Raw genomic sequence first — 15,952 nt, forward strand, 5'->3', positions numbered from 1 at the left:
AGATTTCTCCCTCTCTTTTTCTATGTGATAGGCTAATTTTGTGAATATTTCAAAAGTTTCATCCCTGTTTTTAACTTTTAGGAAACTAGATCCAAGAACATGTCATTATTTTACTAAACTATTTGGTTCTTGCTCGTGTAAGTTGTGTTTTCTCGTGTGATGCTTACCAATAAATTCACCAACACTCTCTGTTTGAGAATGGACATCTCTTGTGAGCAAGGACTGCCTTTTGTGCTGTGCAACCCACCAAACAGCTCGCAAGAATCTCCTCTTCAAAGTGAGATTGCAAAGGATCTTCTGAAGCTGGGCTCCTTACCTGAACCACCCCAAAAAGTGGGCAGGCCTTTCTAAGAGCTTGCTTTGCTCTGGACTTACATCAGATACTTCCAGATCTCTGTTTGTAAAAACTGATATACTCCAGGGTATACTTGGGATTTAACTGGTTTTCAAGAAATAGTTTGAAATAGTTTGAATAGTGGCTATCCTATCTGATAGCATGACATTTTGGTTAATGGAACATGTTTGTATTCAAACCTCTCACATTTCTTATGAAGTGCAATCTATTGTATGAAGTGAAATGATGTACATATTTAATAAGATAATTTCCTTTCCGCAATCTCACGGTTGGAAAGGGGAATATTTTTAAGGTGCTCTAGAAATTGAAAGCATTTATGAAATCTGATGTATGTGAATCGACAGCATGCTACATTTATGAAAGCCAACTTTTATTATGGAGGACACAAAAATTGTCTCCCACAGATATGTCTCTATGGTGTGCTAAAGCCACAGCCAAACAAACAAGGGTAGTGAGATTTTCTTGTAGGCAAAATCAATAGCTTGCGGCTGGTGCTTCCTGAAACAGTACACCAGGGATCTCTCTTCCCACTGCTGAGTGGCATGTAGCAAAGCTTTCATAAAGTTATGAAATGCTCTGCAACTCACATGAATCACTCTTAAAATATTGTAAGCATGTGTCTCTACCCTTATCTTTTGCCTGAACCCCTCAAATTTTGTCAAGAAAACCAAACACGGGATGTGTGAGCACGTGTAGGATTGAAAATGTGAATAGGTGTATGACATTTAGGATAGCAATGCTATTAATCAGTGCAAATCCTGATACAGATGACATGGTTCTTAGGCCTCCTTCTCCCTCTCCAACCTTCCTTCTCACCCCCTCAGCTTCTGTGTTACCCAAAGCCTGTGCCAAATAGCTTCAAAAAGACAGGAGACTCATTGTCTGCCCTGGATGAGCAGGAACACCCATTCGGTAAGGAGCTGCGAGCACTGGCTGTGCATTGCAGGAGGGTGGTCCAGGCTGCACCGGTTCCAGCAGCCACAGAGCACTGAAAATGGCAAGAAGAGCTGCGATTTTTGCAGCACAGTCACACAGGGTCTTCCTGAGGACCTGCAGAGAGCAGCTGGGTACACCTTGTGTGGGGATGTCCCTGCTCGTGGAGAAAGCTTGGACACCCTAACTTTACTCCCTGTATGTGACATGACAGGTCAGGGGTTATCAGAGAATCATAGAATGGTTTGGGCTGGAAGGAACCTTAATGATCATCTAGTTTTCCAATCCCCATGTCCGTAGCAGGGCCAGCTCCCACTACACCAGGTCGCTCAGAGCCCCATCCAGCCTGGCCTTCAACACTACCAGGAATGGGGTAGCCACAATGCAATGTGTTGTGGACAGATTATGCGCGTGGAATTCTCTGAGACTTCTTCACGGTCTGTCAGAAATACTGACCCGCGCACTTACCGAGGACGAGGGAGCTCAGAGCGCTCCACCTGAGCCGCGGGGTGGCACCTCTCGGCCTGGCCGCAGAGCTGGGCGCTTGGGCACACACCTGCGGCAACCCCGCCAGCCCGGAGACCCTTCCCCCGTCCCGTCCCGTCCCGTCCCGCCCCGTCCAGCGCACCCGCACGCCCCGGGGGACGGGGCTGTGCCTCGTCCCGCCCCAGCCCGCACCGCGCAGCGCAGCTCAGCGTAGGCAGGCTGTGAGAGAGGTGCAGGCAGCCCCCAGCCTGCTCCTTCTCCTTCTTAGCTCCCGTTCCTTCTCCTGCTCCGCTCCCGCCCGCCCACCGCCGGGGCAGTGCCGCCCCGAGGTGGCGAGGGCCGAGCCCGGCGCAGGATGGCCGCGCCGCCGGGCTCCCCGCGGCTCTGGGCGCTGCTGCTGCCGCCGCTCCTCGCCCTCAGCGCCGCGCAGCCGGGGCCCGACGCCTCCCGCGGGACGGGGCTCAGCCTCCACCCGCCCTACTTCAACCTGGCGACGGCCGCCCGCATCTGGGCCACGGCCACCTGCGGGGAGGCGGCGGGCGGCGGCGGCGGGCGGCCGCAGCTCTTCTGCAAGCTGGTGGGGGGCCCGGCCGCCGCCCCGCTGGGACGCGCCATCCAGGTAACCGGGCGGCCGCGACCCCTGCCCCGCGCTGCGCGTCCCCATCGCGCGCCGCATCCCCGGGGTGTGTGTGGGGATGTGTGTGTGGGTGTGCGTGTCTTTTTGGGGGGTCTGACGGGACCCTGCTGCGCGCGGTCTCGTTTCCTCCTGGCTGTGCGTGTGCCACGGGCACAGAAGGGGAGCGTGGACCGGCGGGAGCCCGCGCAGGGAAGCGCCGGGCGGGATGGATGGGAGCGAGCAGCGGCGCCTCTGCCCGCGCACCTGCCCTCAGGTGTGCCGGCACCTCCTGGAGCCACACACCCACACACCGCCCCGGCCGCAGGGAGTGGCAGCCGCCCCTCCGGCCGCGGTGCCACGGGGCTGCGGCTCCTCCCGGGCGTGTGTGAGCTGCTCGTCCCGTCGGGCACCTGGAAGTGCCTTAGGGAGTGCCCAGGGTGGTGTTTTGTGGCCTCAGCGCGTGGCCCGTGGTCTGCGGTGAGCAGCGAGCTTGGGGGGGATGGATGGGACGGGACTGCACTGGTAGCCGCTGGCTGGACAGCGGGGATTTCTCTGCGGGCGGCGGGAAAAGAGTACTGGCTTTAATCAAGTATTTTGTGGTATTTTAGAAGCACTAAATGTGAGGGTTATCGTTTGTGCCTTGCATTGCTTGTGGGAGGAAACCAGAGACTCCCTAGGACTCTGACAGGGAGTATAGGCACAGAGGGCAGCAAGGATTGCGCTGTTCTTTCCTAGCATAGCACAAGATTACTACACACGTTTTGTGCCAGTCAGAAGAAAGATAACAATAAACTGCAAAACTTCTGAGAAAGGATTATTGGAAATATATTTTTCCCTTAGAAGAAACATGTATTTACACATTTGTTGGAGGATAAAGAAGGAGTAACAAATGCACCAAACTGTTGTACTGCGATAGATGCTTGGTATCTGATCAGGGCTTTGTTAAAAGAGGGGACTTTCCTGAAGCCTCAGACCTTCCAAAGTTATTTTAATTGCATTCTCTCTTGGTGGGAGGAGAGCCAGAATGAAATTGCAGTTTGAAAGGGATTTTGAAAGCTTAAAGGTCCACTGTCTGACTTCAGGCAATACAGAAAGCATACAAGTAAATTTTTAGTATCTTGGAAGTAGGGCTAGTGTTTCAAAGTCTTATGAGGTGTTTGTACATTTAGTAGTGAAATAACCCTTAATATATGGTTTCAGAAGGAGTTGCAATGGATAACAGAGTTGTTCTTCTCATTTTTTAATGAGAATAGGTGCTCAAGAGAGGGTAGAGGACTAAGAACATGCAGCATATGTATTCCTTGCCATGTGCCAGAAGGGAGCGTGCACTATCATGCAACCTGACGTCACAGTTCATTGGGCAGCCATAGCCAGCAGTGTGCTTTGCTCTGGACTTCTCTCTGCTGTACCACCCTGCCTCACAATGAAATCTTCTTATATCTCTCTCTCCTTATATTACCGTATATCTCTGTAGCACTTTCAGTCATAAAAAAAGCTCAAAGTGCTTTGGAGATGCTTACAGGCTCAGTAGTATACAGTTCTAGTAAAAGGGAAACTGGGACACAGGTATTACATGCTTAAACTGAGGTTACAAAAAAAGGTTGTGATGATCAGGAAACTGCCTGGTTCTCTGCTTCTGACACACCTCTGAAGTTTAGGCACCCATCCTTCCATACTGAATGTGACACCCATGTTTAAAGTTGCCTGAAACAACACCACCACCAGCTGAACAGCAAACCCAGCAATCTCAGCAACTCGCTATAGTCCACTGCTGCAGATAGCAGCAAATCTCAAACTGACATGCCTTGAAATATCAGAAATCACAGGGTAATAAAAATCAGCCAAAGCAAACATCAAATAAACTTGGCAAGCAAGCGGAACGAAGCTTGCATGTTGCCATTGATGGTTTTTGTAGTTGTTCTCTTTATATGCTAACACTCAACTGGAAATGAGGGTTTGCTGTGTAAAGGAAGAGGGAGGCTAGAAAGGGGGGATTTCTTCTTAAATGTTTGATTTGCAGGTCCTAGGTTAGAGGGCTGTTATGGTTCATGCCCGATTAAAGTTCCCAAAGGACTGCTGATAGCTCAGCCCTGGCACGAGGAAGTGTGTTGTGACTCTCATTGCGTTTGTGTAAGCACAGATACAGCAGCGTCTCTTTCCAGTTATAACAAGGCCCCATTGAGATACATAACATGAATGCTTCTGTGGTTTACCAGTAGTTGTTATGGTTCAAGAAGGGTTGGAAAGTCTTTCAAAAGGCCAGGGAAATCCAGACATGGAAAATGCACAATGTGTGTATTCTCAAGCCACTTCACCTCAAAGACGCTGTAAATAAGAGAATTTCTTCTATCATGGAAAATTGGAGAGAATTGCATTAAACTTTTACAGAACATGAACTTACATAGAAGGATTTAAAATCAGCAGAAGTATTCAAGTGTTGTTTCTTAAGAGTCTGAGGGAAGGTCATGTGGCTTTTACAAAGTGATAGGTGTAATAGCCACTGTGTTGTGCTGGTTCAAGTTCAAGTGATACCACACACTTGAGTCACTCTCTTTTGGACTCTCTACAATGCTGGATTGCAGGAGTTGCTCTATGAATAGGGAAATTGGAGGTGCAGAATGTGATCCTGATTCTGGCAAAGGGAGCAGACAGCTCTGTTGCCAGTGCTATCTGAAAATAAGGCAGAGACGAAGAGCAGCCCCAGCATCATTTCTATTGCTCTGCCATTGGTTGTTCTCGTTCAGCTTGTCATTTAGTGATGTGTCTTTCAATGAAGCCTGTAATATTCAGCAAGTCCAGAAAGAGCATTTGGAGGTTGTTTAAAGGTGATCGGCGGGGTGGCCAGTCCCTTCATGGGCAGCTCAAGCAAGGCTCATAAGGCAGTGCTGGACATACACTGTGGAACGAGGTGGGTTTCCCCTATGTAGCACATTGGCATGTGGGACAATGACTTAATAAGAGCAGTGTTGAGTGAAGAAATGCACAACAGTGTAAAATATTTCAGCAGCTGATAGATAAGTGGCATGCCTGGTTTTGCCTGCCAGTCTGTCCACAGTGGTGTGCGGGCGTGAGTTATAACTGCATACCTGTCCTGCCCTGCCAGTGGGCACAGAGCTGCTAGGTATGAAATAGTGAACAAATCCTTCATTGTTGTCACTTTCTATAACTTACAGGTGAGACATTTTCATCCCTGTGTGTCCCTGGTCCACACTGGTGTATTTCAGCAAACTCTTTCATGCAGTTCCAGGTCTCTCCTTTGCTCAGGAGAAGCAGGGGAAAGGAGGGTAACAAGGTCACCAGCAAATGCACACCTGCCTGTCTGATGAACTGCAGCCAAAATCAAACTTAAGTTTCAAGACCCAGTCTAGTGGAATGGAGACGTGTCCTGTAGCAGACAGGCTGAGCGTGATGTGCCTGAGATACTGCCAGTGAGAAGGAAGGAAGGCTGCTCTGTCCAATAAGTTTTTTTCTTTCATTTTTGTTTTGCTGCCTAGTTGGCAGGGTGGCTGGAATGTAGTTTAAAGAACTGAAACTTCAGCTGTTGCAATGAAATTCTTTGAATTATGTGCCCAAAAAGAAAAAGATGATATCTTGAGTTCAGATCAAGTGCTCTGGTATACTGAAATCACATAACTGCATGTAAATTAAACTCTTCTGTTTAATACTCCCTATTGTTTTCTTCTCATTCAACCTTTCTTTGAGGTTGTTTCCAGATCAGAGCTGAAACTGCTGTAACAGCAACTGCTTCCTGTGTACTTCCAGCCTGATGATTGTGAATGTAATTTAAATCTAAAGACTGTGTCTCAAGCCCATTATAAAGCTATTTAGGGAAGCTTGCCCTGTTGTAACATACATGTCAGAACTCAGGTATGCATTTGTCAGGGAAGATGCTCTGATGTGGTAGTAACTGCAGTTGCCAGTGCATAGATTGATTTCTCAGGGTATGGATTTTTGCAGATAGTGGCATGATGTTCTTTGTCGTCACTGCAGAAGCTGGCAGCATTGCCTGTAGCTAGCACAGGCTGATGTGTATCTGCTGCAGCAAATCATCTGAATCAGACAGTGTCCTGGCATACTGTAGTTTGTATTAAAGTCAGCCAAACCATCTTCTCTAACAGAGCTGGAGGAGAATCGTGTTATGACATGACCCTAGATGTAGTTAACCAACTTGTGTATGTGAGTATTTAGTCTTGTTGAATTGTCAAGAGTTAACGTATTTTTTCTTCTGTTTTTGTATTTCAACTTCTTCTACTCAGAGTTCGAATTAAGACGCAGGAAATTGAGAATTCTTGTTTGGACTTAGTTGTTTATTATATCTTATCAGTACTACAGCTGCACGGTATGTGCTTCTTAGTTGGCTGGCTGGAAAATGGCCGTGAATTTTAATTTTCAAGGTTTTTAAAAGTCTAAACGAACCAATTATGAAATGCTAAGTAATATGTTTTTACTTACAACCCAATCACTAACTTTTCGTGTTCTGCAGTGCGGAACTTTTGACCCAATGACAGAGCATTCAGATTTGTGAAGGAGAAAGAAGACATAAATCCACACCCAAATCCTCCATATTGTAACCTATTATTACCTATATCCCCTAAACCTAATTTTCTACATTTCTACATGTTTCACCCTGTGATACAACTTTTAATTACACAGCAATAACCTCAGTGTTATCACACAATTTAGGAAGCTTTTCCCAGGGTTTTGCATTGAATACAGTGTACTTCTGAGGATCACTGCCTCTCCGCACTGACAGGCTGAAATTCTCAGAACCCAGGGTTCCAGCATTAACCCTCAGTCAGACTGGCACTGGCAGTGCTGAATCAGAACAGCTAATGGTAGCCATGTCTTCTGGAAACTGCATCATATGCTGGGCTTTCTGGAAGAGGAGGATGAGGATGGAACTATTGCTACATGCAGATGCTGAAACTATTGCTATTGCTGCAGAAATATTCAATTCAGTGAACATCTCTGTTTCATACTTGAAAGACACAGGATGGTATATTCGTATCGCATGAGACCTATTGAAGTATTTTCCAATCTCTTTGTAACTATGGTAGATGTGAAATAAATTCTGTTGAACATCTTGGACTCACCAAGCTTGCAAGACTGCACCCAACAAGAATGTGAGAGCCCTTCTGTTATTTCTCTATAAAAAGTGGACAAGTATGATTGCTCCAGTTACTTTACACTGGTTAGTCTTACAGCAGCGACAAACCAAACAATGGCAGTTATATAGCAGTCTGTTAATTCTTAAAAGGTAGGAGTGTCCTTCATGCCAGGTGGAAACAACAAAAGATTTGTCACATGCTTTTGATGGAAATCTGCTAAGTTGATAAGGTAACATTTGCCCCATTCTCTTTATTTTAGTCAGGAGTCCAACATAGTGTTAGCGCCTCACATGCTGATGGATTAAGCAACTGTCCTACTGAAGTAGCCATGGCCATGGTGGGTGTACTGCCATTCAATGAAAATGTTATTTTTCTACAAAGATCTGTGCCTGGCACAGTTTAGCATTTTCACTGATTATCTCCACCTAATGATTGGAATAAGAAGTGAATGGTACACTAAAAAGATCCCTTAATAACTAATTTCAGCAGTTCAGCACTAATCTTAGTAGACTGTAAAATGCATTTTCTTGGAGATAAAAATAGTTTGTGGGGCAAGCCAAGATATGAAATCAAAAGACAATTAAATTTCCTGAAGTGTATTCATCATTATTGTACAAAGAGCTTAAGAGACTCTCAAAGGGCATCTCTGGATTGTGGCTTTAGTTGTGGACTGGAAATTGGGCAGTAGCTTCTGGAAATGAAGATACAATGGGATTCTTTAAAGGGGAGCTTGAAGGGAGTGGTCTGTAGGATCTGTTGCATTTTCCACAAGTACATATTGTTTAGAAAACTCTGATTCAGAATGTATTATAATGGCATGAAACAAAATGAAAACAGTGTTATAAAATTCTAATACCAAGCTGATAGCCAAGTAGCAGAGCTTTTTTAAAAATGGTTTTATTTATACCAGGCTATGTGGATATGTGGCTATTTCATGACGTTTTAGAAGAATTGAGGATAATTTGTTTGTTGTTCCTAATCCAGTTCTAAGAATCGTTGCTTCACTAATTTTCTGCAGATTTCCTGGAGACACCACTGTAGATGTAATATAGGTAATTTCACCAAAGTGACAATAAATTCATAAAGATTTACTGTAGTTCCTTTATTGAGATTTCTGAAGTTTTAGTTTGTTACGTAAAAGTTAGTGTCTAAAAGTGTGTAATTTAATTGCATGAGGAATAATTCATACATTAAAATTGTTCTATGTAAAGGAACAAAATTAACGCCGATTTTTAGTCAACACTAGTTCAGAATCTCAATTAACAACCACATGTGTCATCAGTGCATAAGATTTTGTGTGATACCATGTTTTTAATTTATTGTGTTTCAGGGCCAGTTCTGTGATTACTGCAATGCTGCTGATCCCAGCAAAGCTCACCCAATAACCAATGCCATTGATGGCACGGAGCGCTGGTGGCAAAGTCCCCCTCTTTCCATGGGATTGAAGTACAATGAAGTCAATGTCACCTTAGATCTGGGGCAGGTAAGTGCCTGAGCTGTGGGGTGAGGTGTGGACATTTGCATTTATACATATGCTTTGCATTTGGGAGGGGCTTTTGAGCTGATGATTTTAACTTCTAACATCACTGCTTTTTTGTCTGGTTTATGTCCTGTATTTTTATACCAAGTTGGCTATATTAAAGTGATTACTTTCCTTTAGGAATTTTGATTATGGGGTTCTTGGCATCAGACAGACGTAGTGATGGTGTACTTTCTTGCATAGGTGCTGTAACTTATTAACCTGAGGTTATAAGGGGGGACCCCTTAGTTTAAACTCGGGCTCTAGTTTCCATTTCATGTTCTCTTTTTCCATGAAGGCAGAGAGAGAGGCTTCATGATCGCCGTGCTTGCAGACATTTTGAGAATAATGTTTGGAGTCTGTTTTTGCCTCAGGGGTCCTTCTGGTTTCTCTGTCATCCAGCAAGATCTTCAAGATAGACAGAAAAATACTGATAAAGTGATCTGAAAGGGAAAGAGACAGCAAAACCAGTGTAATGTGAATTAGTAATGAGACAGTAACACAAACACCCGTATTTCCCCTGCAAGTGATAGGCTAGTAGCTAAGAGTTAAGCCTCTGTATCTGTTTCTTAAGTCACAGGGATGGATTCTCAGCTGCCATAATTGGGTGCTGATCCAGTGAAGTTAGTTACACTGTGCAAGTTCACACCTCATGAAAACATGTGTTTATAAAAATATGTGTGGGCCTGCAAAATATATGTATACATGTGCATATATATATTTTGGACCGCAGTAACTGTTTATTGATTGATTATTTTTGAGCAGACCTTCAATTTAGTTGACAGCAAGGTAGGGGATAACTAAGAAAGTATTTCTCTGTGAGACTTAGCTGCCATTTTGTCGGGGATTCTGGTGCAACTTATTTTACATCTTGTCTTACATGGGGTTTTAGTAGTCTTGCTCCTCTCATGGCTGGAGTGGCTCTCATTTTGAGGATATCCTCAGTCAGTGTTTCTGTATCCAGTAGAGCTGCAGTGCAGAAAGGCCATGCTAAACTTCTTTTCTGACTGTGCGCCTGTTAGCTTCTTTGGAGGACCTACTGACAGACCCTTTTTGTGTGCTGAGTAAGCTTCTGAGAAACCTCCTTCCTTGAGAGGAGGCATGTGAACTGAGTGCCCTCTTCTCATGGGACTCCTTGGAGATCAGCTGCTATGTACTAAGATTTCTGTAGTTACTAAAGAATTTCTTAGAGGGAGGTTGCGTGTTTCTCATTACTCTGGTACTACCTGGAAAGGTGACTCTGAATCCCTTTTCTTGGAAATGAAGGAAATCCAAGACAAAGGTGAAAAAGACTCCATATCCTGTGGTCGGGAATGAATCATTTTAGCTGGTGGATGGGTGAGGGTTTGGTGGGATTCATGTGATTTTTTTTTTTCCAACTTCACAGGCATTATTTTGTCTGTGCATTCATCCAGTTAAACCTTAACCTCAGGATTTGTTCGAACTTGAGATTCACTTTTGACATTTTGCTTGGTATTTTTACCCCCAAATTCATACAGTAGCACAGAATACTACTAATGAAGAAGAATATTAAGTACTGTGAGAGAGTAGGTCTACTCAGGTGAACAGGTAAGCACTGAGACCCCAGTTCACCTTTACCTTATTTTAAAGTCCTAAATATTAAGAGCTTGGTGTGTATTAGTCATGCAGACTTTCTTAGTAATTGTCAGAGACAATTTTTCAGAGTGCAATTCCTGTGAAGTCCCATCGGTCAAGTTGAGCTGAGATAAAGGTTTTGGGTTTTAAGGCAAAATAAATCTTAAAGTTAGATTCGTGTCTAAATACTTTACAGAACCACATACCATAATGTTGAAAAAATAACAGGGATGTAGTTTTCCTCACTAATTATTTGTTCTTTTTTGTTGTTTTGGGTTTTTTTTAATACAAGACACTTTTTCTGCCAACAAAATATGGAAAAGCAGAACGTGACAAAGAGTAAGGTACATATGTGTGCAGGGAAGCAATGACCGAGTGTAAGCTGATCATCAGGTATTCACAATTAGAGGAAGCAGGACATAGTGCAAAGTCAAAAGCTTTTAATTTTCTGCATTCCTGCCATTATATCTTTATGATTGAGAGCAGAGTCCCAGTGGAGCCTCTTACCGTGGTCTCGACAGTATTTAATTGAATAGTTGCACCACAATGGAAATTTTAGTGCTCACTACAACAGAGTTGGAACAGAACACCCACCTGGTGCTGCTTCTGTTTCACAAGGGCTAGGGTGATTTTGAAAGTCAAGATGCCTTTAGGCTGTTAAATCTGTTTGCAAGAAGAATGCTCATTTTGCTGTATTTAGTAATATGAGAAAAAGCAAAAACCTTAAAGCAAAAGCCCTGCTTTACTTCCCTTTCTGACTTTCTGTACTACAGTTACATTTCTAATCAATCACAGTCGTTCTGAATAACAATTATAATGTTGATCCCTGAGGCAGTCTCTCCATTCTGTTAACATACCTGCTTACACTGTGGCTGTTCCTGACTTGTTTGAAATATTTGGATCAAGTGAAATCTCGATTATTTCTCTTAATTGGTTATGTTTTTTTCCCAATGTAGTTTTCAACATATTTTAAACTTCTGAATCCAGAATGTCTGACTGAATTTCACTGCCCTTCCCCTGACTCTTTGGATTGCCTAATTTCAGCAGGTGTGTCCTCATCTTTGGCTTGCATTGCTCAGCAGATATTACAGTAATACTCCCCCGGGTATTTTTCTGAACTCTCTCTTCAGAAGAAATGAAAGTTCAGGATAGCATGATAGCGTATGATGAAAAAGAAATGTCCAGCTACAAAAAGTAGTTCAAAGAAGTATAGCCCATATATTTTATTGTGGCCTTCAGTTATGTATAATTTTTTTTTCACTGTGCTTTTTGGCAATAATATAGTGCTGAAAGACTCAGACTCAGTGAAGTCTTGTGCACTAATATGTTGGATAGTTTTATTGTAGCAATATTATTAGTCCCTGTTGTAAATTAAAGTTACACAGTGGAATGCCATGTCCAAATTAGTACTTTTATTATGGAGGGAGGGCAACTCAACCATAAATTTAAGCGTATAAACATTTTATAAATAGCCTCACAGTTCGGCAAATCTTCTGAGTTGCTTTGATGTGGTAGAGGTCTAATTTTTATATTTGGTAGCAATCCTTTGATTTACAAACAATATTTGTTGTTCAGAATATTATTCAGCTTTGGCTAATTGTTGGGAACTAAAAACAATTGTTCTTAACTTACAAAAGACTGACATGGTAACTTCAAATGTTTCTGAAGTTACAGTTAATTTAAGTGTCATTCTGTAAAATATAAAGTGTCCTGTGCTCACTTCTTCTGTAGGGAGAAACTGTCAAGGTGGTGGGAGATTTGTCACAAGCTGCATTGAAATGGACTCCCAAAAATAGTCATTGCACTCATGGTGCTTGGCTTTTGAAGACTTTGTATTATCACTGACCCTGAAATGAGACCCAGCTCTAGCCTGAAGTTGCATAACCTCTATAATAACACTGGGAAGTCCTACAGATTAGGGCATGAGAACCACTGCACAAGGCTTCTGCAGTGCTACAGAGCTGTACCTGCAGTGAGACAAAGCCTTTTCTCTGGAACCCCGGCACAGCTCTGAATCCACAGCAGCACTGAGCCTGTCTCTGCTGTTTTGGTTCACACTGGGGAGAAAAGGGCCTTCTAAGTTTGGGGAAGGTGCAATATTGTCCCTACAGTAAACAAAAATGGGGATGCTAACAGCACAGAAGTGTTCTTATTAGAGAACTCTGGTTCTGAGTATTTCGGTTTGTGCAGGAAGCTGCTTTGGGATCATGCCACAGAGCAGTATGCTTTGAAGTTAGTTGTGAGTTTTGGCTCATACCACAAGAAGGTGCATCTAGTTGTGAACTCTAGAGTTACACAACTTCAGCTGGTGAAGTAGCACCTGTCTGATGTAATCTTCTAAAAGTTGTATCAGGTAATACATGTTCCATTTATTCCTCAGTCACACTACAAGCAACTCATTCAGAGTTGAGCTACCAGTCTTAATAAAGGAAATACCTTAAAATATATTCTTTCTTGCTCATGTTTTCTTTTAAGTTGTAGTCAATGTGTTGTGTTTTCTTAAAGATTTAATTAAAGTCCTTTTCAATGGCTCAGCATTTTTTCCTCGTGTTTGCACTAGTAGATGCATGCCATTGGTTTTAAAATGCATTTTTGATACTAATTTGATATTTTTCTAAAAACATACAGAAACAAAACCTCACATCTTTTCTCCTTTGCTTTCCTGACTCCATTTTCCTCTGGCTCTTCCTCTGCATCCCTTTGGGAAGGTCTTGGTTCCCGCTCATTGATCTCACTTCCCTCCCTCCATGTCTGTACTTCTGCTTTCCCCATTTTCCTTTCCATACTCATTCCTACATGTTACTTTAATTTTGTGATATGTTGTTCTAAATACCTCACTTTCAACCCAATGTGGTAAAAGCAGAACCTCTGATGGTTGCCTCCAATCCTTTGCACTTCCCTGCGGTTCCTTCCAGTGCTGACAGTCTACTGTGATCCTTTTACTTTGGACTGCAGCCCTCATAAGGGGACATTTATCTTCTGGACAACTGAGGACTGAATCATACAAATCCTTTCCCATATGAATACCTTCAGTGTTCTGTGAAGAAATAGCCCATATGTAAGAAATAGTTATGAGCATTGAGTTGGTTTTTGTCCAAATCCTAATGGAAAAGTGGCTGCACAAGAAATTTCAGGAAAATAACTGAGAGTCATTTGCCTGCAGCCTTGGCAAGACCAAGGACTGGTTGAATGTGGAGAATGGACTACCTTTTCATTTCTGGAACTAGTTCTCCCTTCTAGAGTATTTCCTGTGAAATGTATGGAGAGAGCTTCTCCATTCTGGTCCTGCCATCAGCTGGGATAGAGAAAAGATCTCCAGATGTGTCTGTGAAGCCTATTCACAGGCACTGACTTACCTAACTGAATACACTCTTCAGCATCAGTGGCTGGTTAAAGGAAAGTGTGATGTGAATAGAACATGGACAGTGATAACTGAACAATGTTGAAAATCCTGTGCTTATTCCTGGCTGCTGCGCCCCAGACTGGAAGCTGGCACACAAGGAATGACTTCAGCATGCTGTGCAGTGAGAGCCTCTGCAGTCACTGTCACTGTTTATGCAGTGTAGGCCTTGCTGTGTATATGTGTACTCAGTTAAGCTGGATGGAAGACACTCAGGAGGTCTGAGGCCTCTCAGGTACTCCCCACACACGATTTTCTCTTCACCTCCACTACACCTATTTTTCTACAAACCCAGTAGAGTAGCTGGCAACTCCAGAAATGCTGGGTTGGCTCTCTCTGGTTGGCATTTTTTTGTATTACAATTTATGTTACAAAATACATTGCTGGGAATTGATGAATACTGACTGGCAGGATTTTTTTATACAGTACTTGGATCTGCAAGGGTGCCTCAAGTCCTACTGAGATGTTTGAGTAAAAGGACCGCTTTCCTCTTTGCAAAATCAAGAAATCAAAGCCTTTATTTTGACCAGAGTACATGGGATTTTTATTTCATTTGAATAGTGATGTTTTTGTGGCTCTCTGAGAGGAGACAATGTTCAAGATCTTAAGGCTTCATTACACCAAAAAACCAATGGGCATGCACACGCCAATCCTATGCAGTCAGTGGCACTAAGGTGTGTTCTGGAGCCGGTGCTATGCACAGTTCACACTTCCTGGAATCCCTCTCCTGCATCAGTTCCCCCTCTGAGAAGTTTAGTTTGTGTACTGAATCATATCAGATTTCTGTCTCTTCTGAGCAATCTGCAACACCAACCACATTATTCAAGATAATGAAAGAAACCTACAAGAACAACCATACCATGTTGAGGGAAGTTTTGGTGGTGCAGCTGTATCTGTTAGTAACAGTCTGAGGAAATTTCATCCTGCTGAAACAGATTCAGATTACATGAAGAAAGATTGCTGTGGTATCTTTTTGAGCGCATCTGGAGATCTGTAGAATGCCTCAGATAGATGGTCTACCTGGATTTAGCTGGGTTCTTGTTACTGCCACATTCCAGGACTTTTTATTCTTCATGAGCCAAAAAGGAAGAACAATCTTTTCCTACGGAGGCAGCACACAACATAATGATTGTTTGGAACATAGTGTGTTTTTCTTCTGTGCTAGTTTATGTCCAGCACTCATCTAACAAGTCATTTCAGTGTTTTAGTATTCTGGTTTTAGTTTATGGTTTCAGGAACAGAGGAAAATGTGCTATGCCTTTATATATGCATATCTAACTTTCATCCATTTTTTAATGCTTTCTAGGATTCAACCAAATATTGGAAATTTCTCTCTAAAGAGTTGTTTAAACTTTCAGGGAGAAAATAGAGAAAACATTTTAAACTAAAATTACTGCAATTTTTAGTGTTCTTGTGAGAATGGGATGGGTTATGGTGTTTTCTTTCTGTTGGTTTAAAATAAATGTGTGCGTGTTGTTAGAGATCATGAATATTGTATCATTAACAATAATGGTACAGTGTAACTCTCAATCTAAATGACCTCTTTTAACATCATCTTAAGTTCGTCTGAAAGAGCTTTTATAGAAATGTCTCTCTTTATAATGTAATACTGTTAATTTATAACACTGAATTTTAATTGTCATTCTCAGATGAGGAGGGCATTTTTCTCATTCTAGTGAATGATTTTTAAAAACCTTTTCTGGGTGTTTGTGAATCTGTTAGGCCATTGGCTGCAAAAACATTTCAAATCTGAACAAACCTGAGTGAAGAGGAAATAGTCCGATCAATGTGGAACTGGTTAAATTCCAGCTGTTGACAATCCATCAGGTTTGACCTACAGTGCTGGATTACAGCAGAATATTGTTGGCAATTGAATGACAGACATAGACTGGCAGGGAATCTGAATCGTTTATTCAAAGGAGTGAGCTGGTTTTACACA

At 42.9% G+C, this 15,952-nt stretch overlaps 1 protein-coding gene across 1 annotated transcript in view; it reads left to right on the forward strand.

Annotated features, from left to right (window-relative positions):
• Positions 1-2,112: 2,112 nt before the first annotated feature.
• The window catches only part of LAMA3 (laminin subunit alpha 3), a 110,244-nt gene continuing 96,404 nt past the window's right edge, over positions 2,113-15,952 (forward strand). Inside the window, exons 1-2 of the mRNA XM_069004624.1 lie at positions 2,113-2,393; positions 8,829-8,981. Of these exons, the coding sequence (XP_068860725.1) occupies positions 2,130-2,393; positions 8,829-8,981 (417 nt within the window). The 5' untranslated portion in view covers positions 2,113-2,129. The remainder of the gene's footprint in view (positions 2,394-8,828; positions 8,982-15,952) is intronic.

The sequence above is a fragment of the Aphelocoma coerulescens genome, chromosome 2 (genome assembly GCF_041296385.1).
Source record: "Aphelocoma coerulescens isolate FSJ_1873_10779 chromosome 2, UR_Acoe_1.0, whole genome shotgun sequence".
Classification (NCBI taxonomy): Eukaryota; Metazoa; Chordata; class Aves; order Passeriformes; family Corvidae; genus Aphelocoma; species Aphelocoma coerulescens.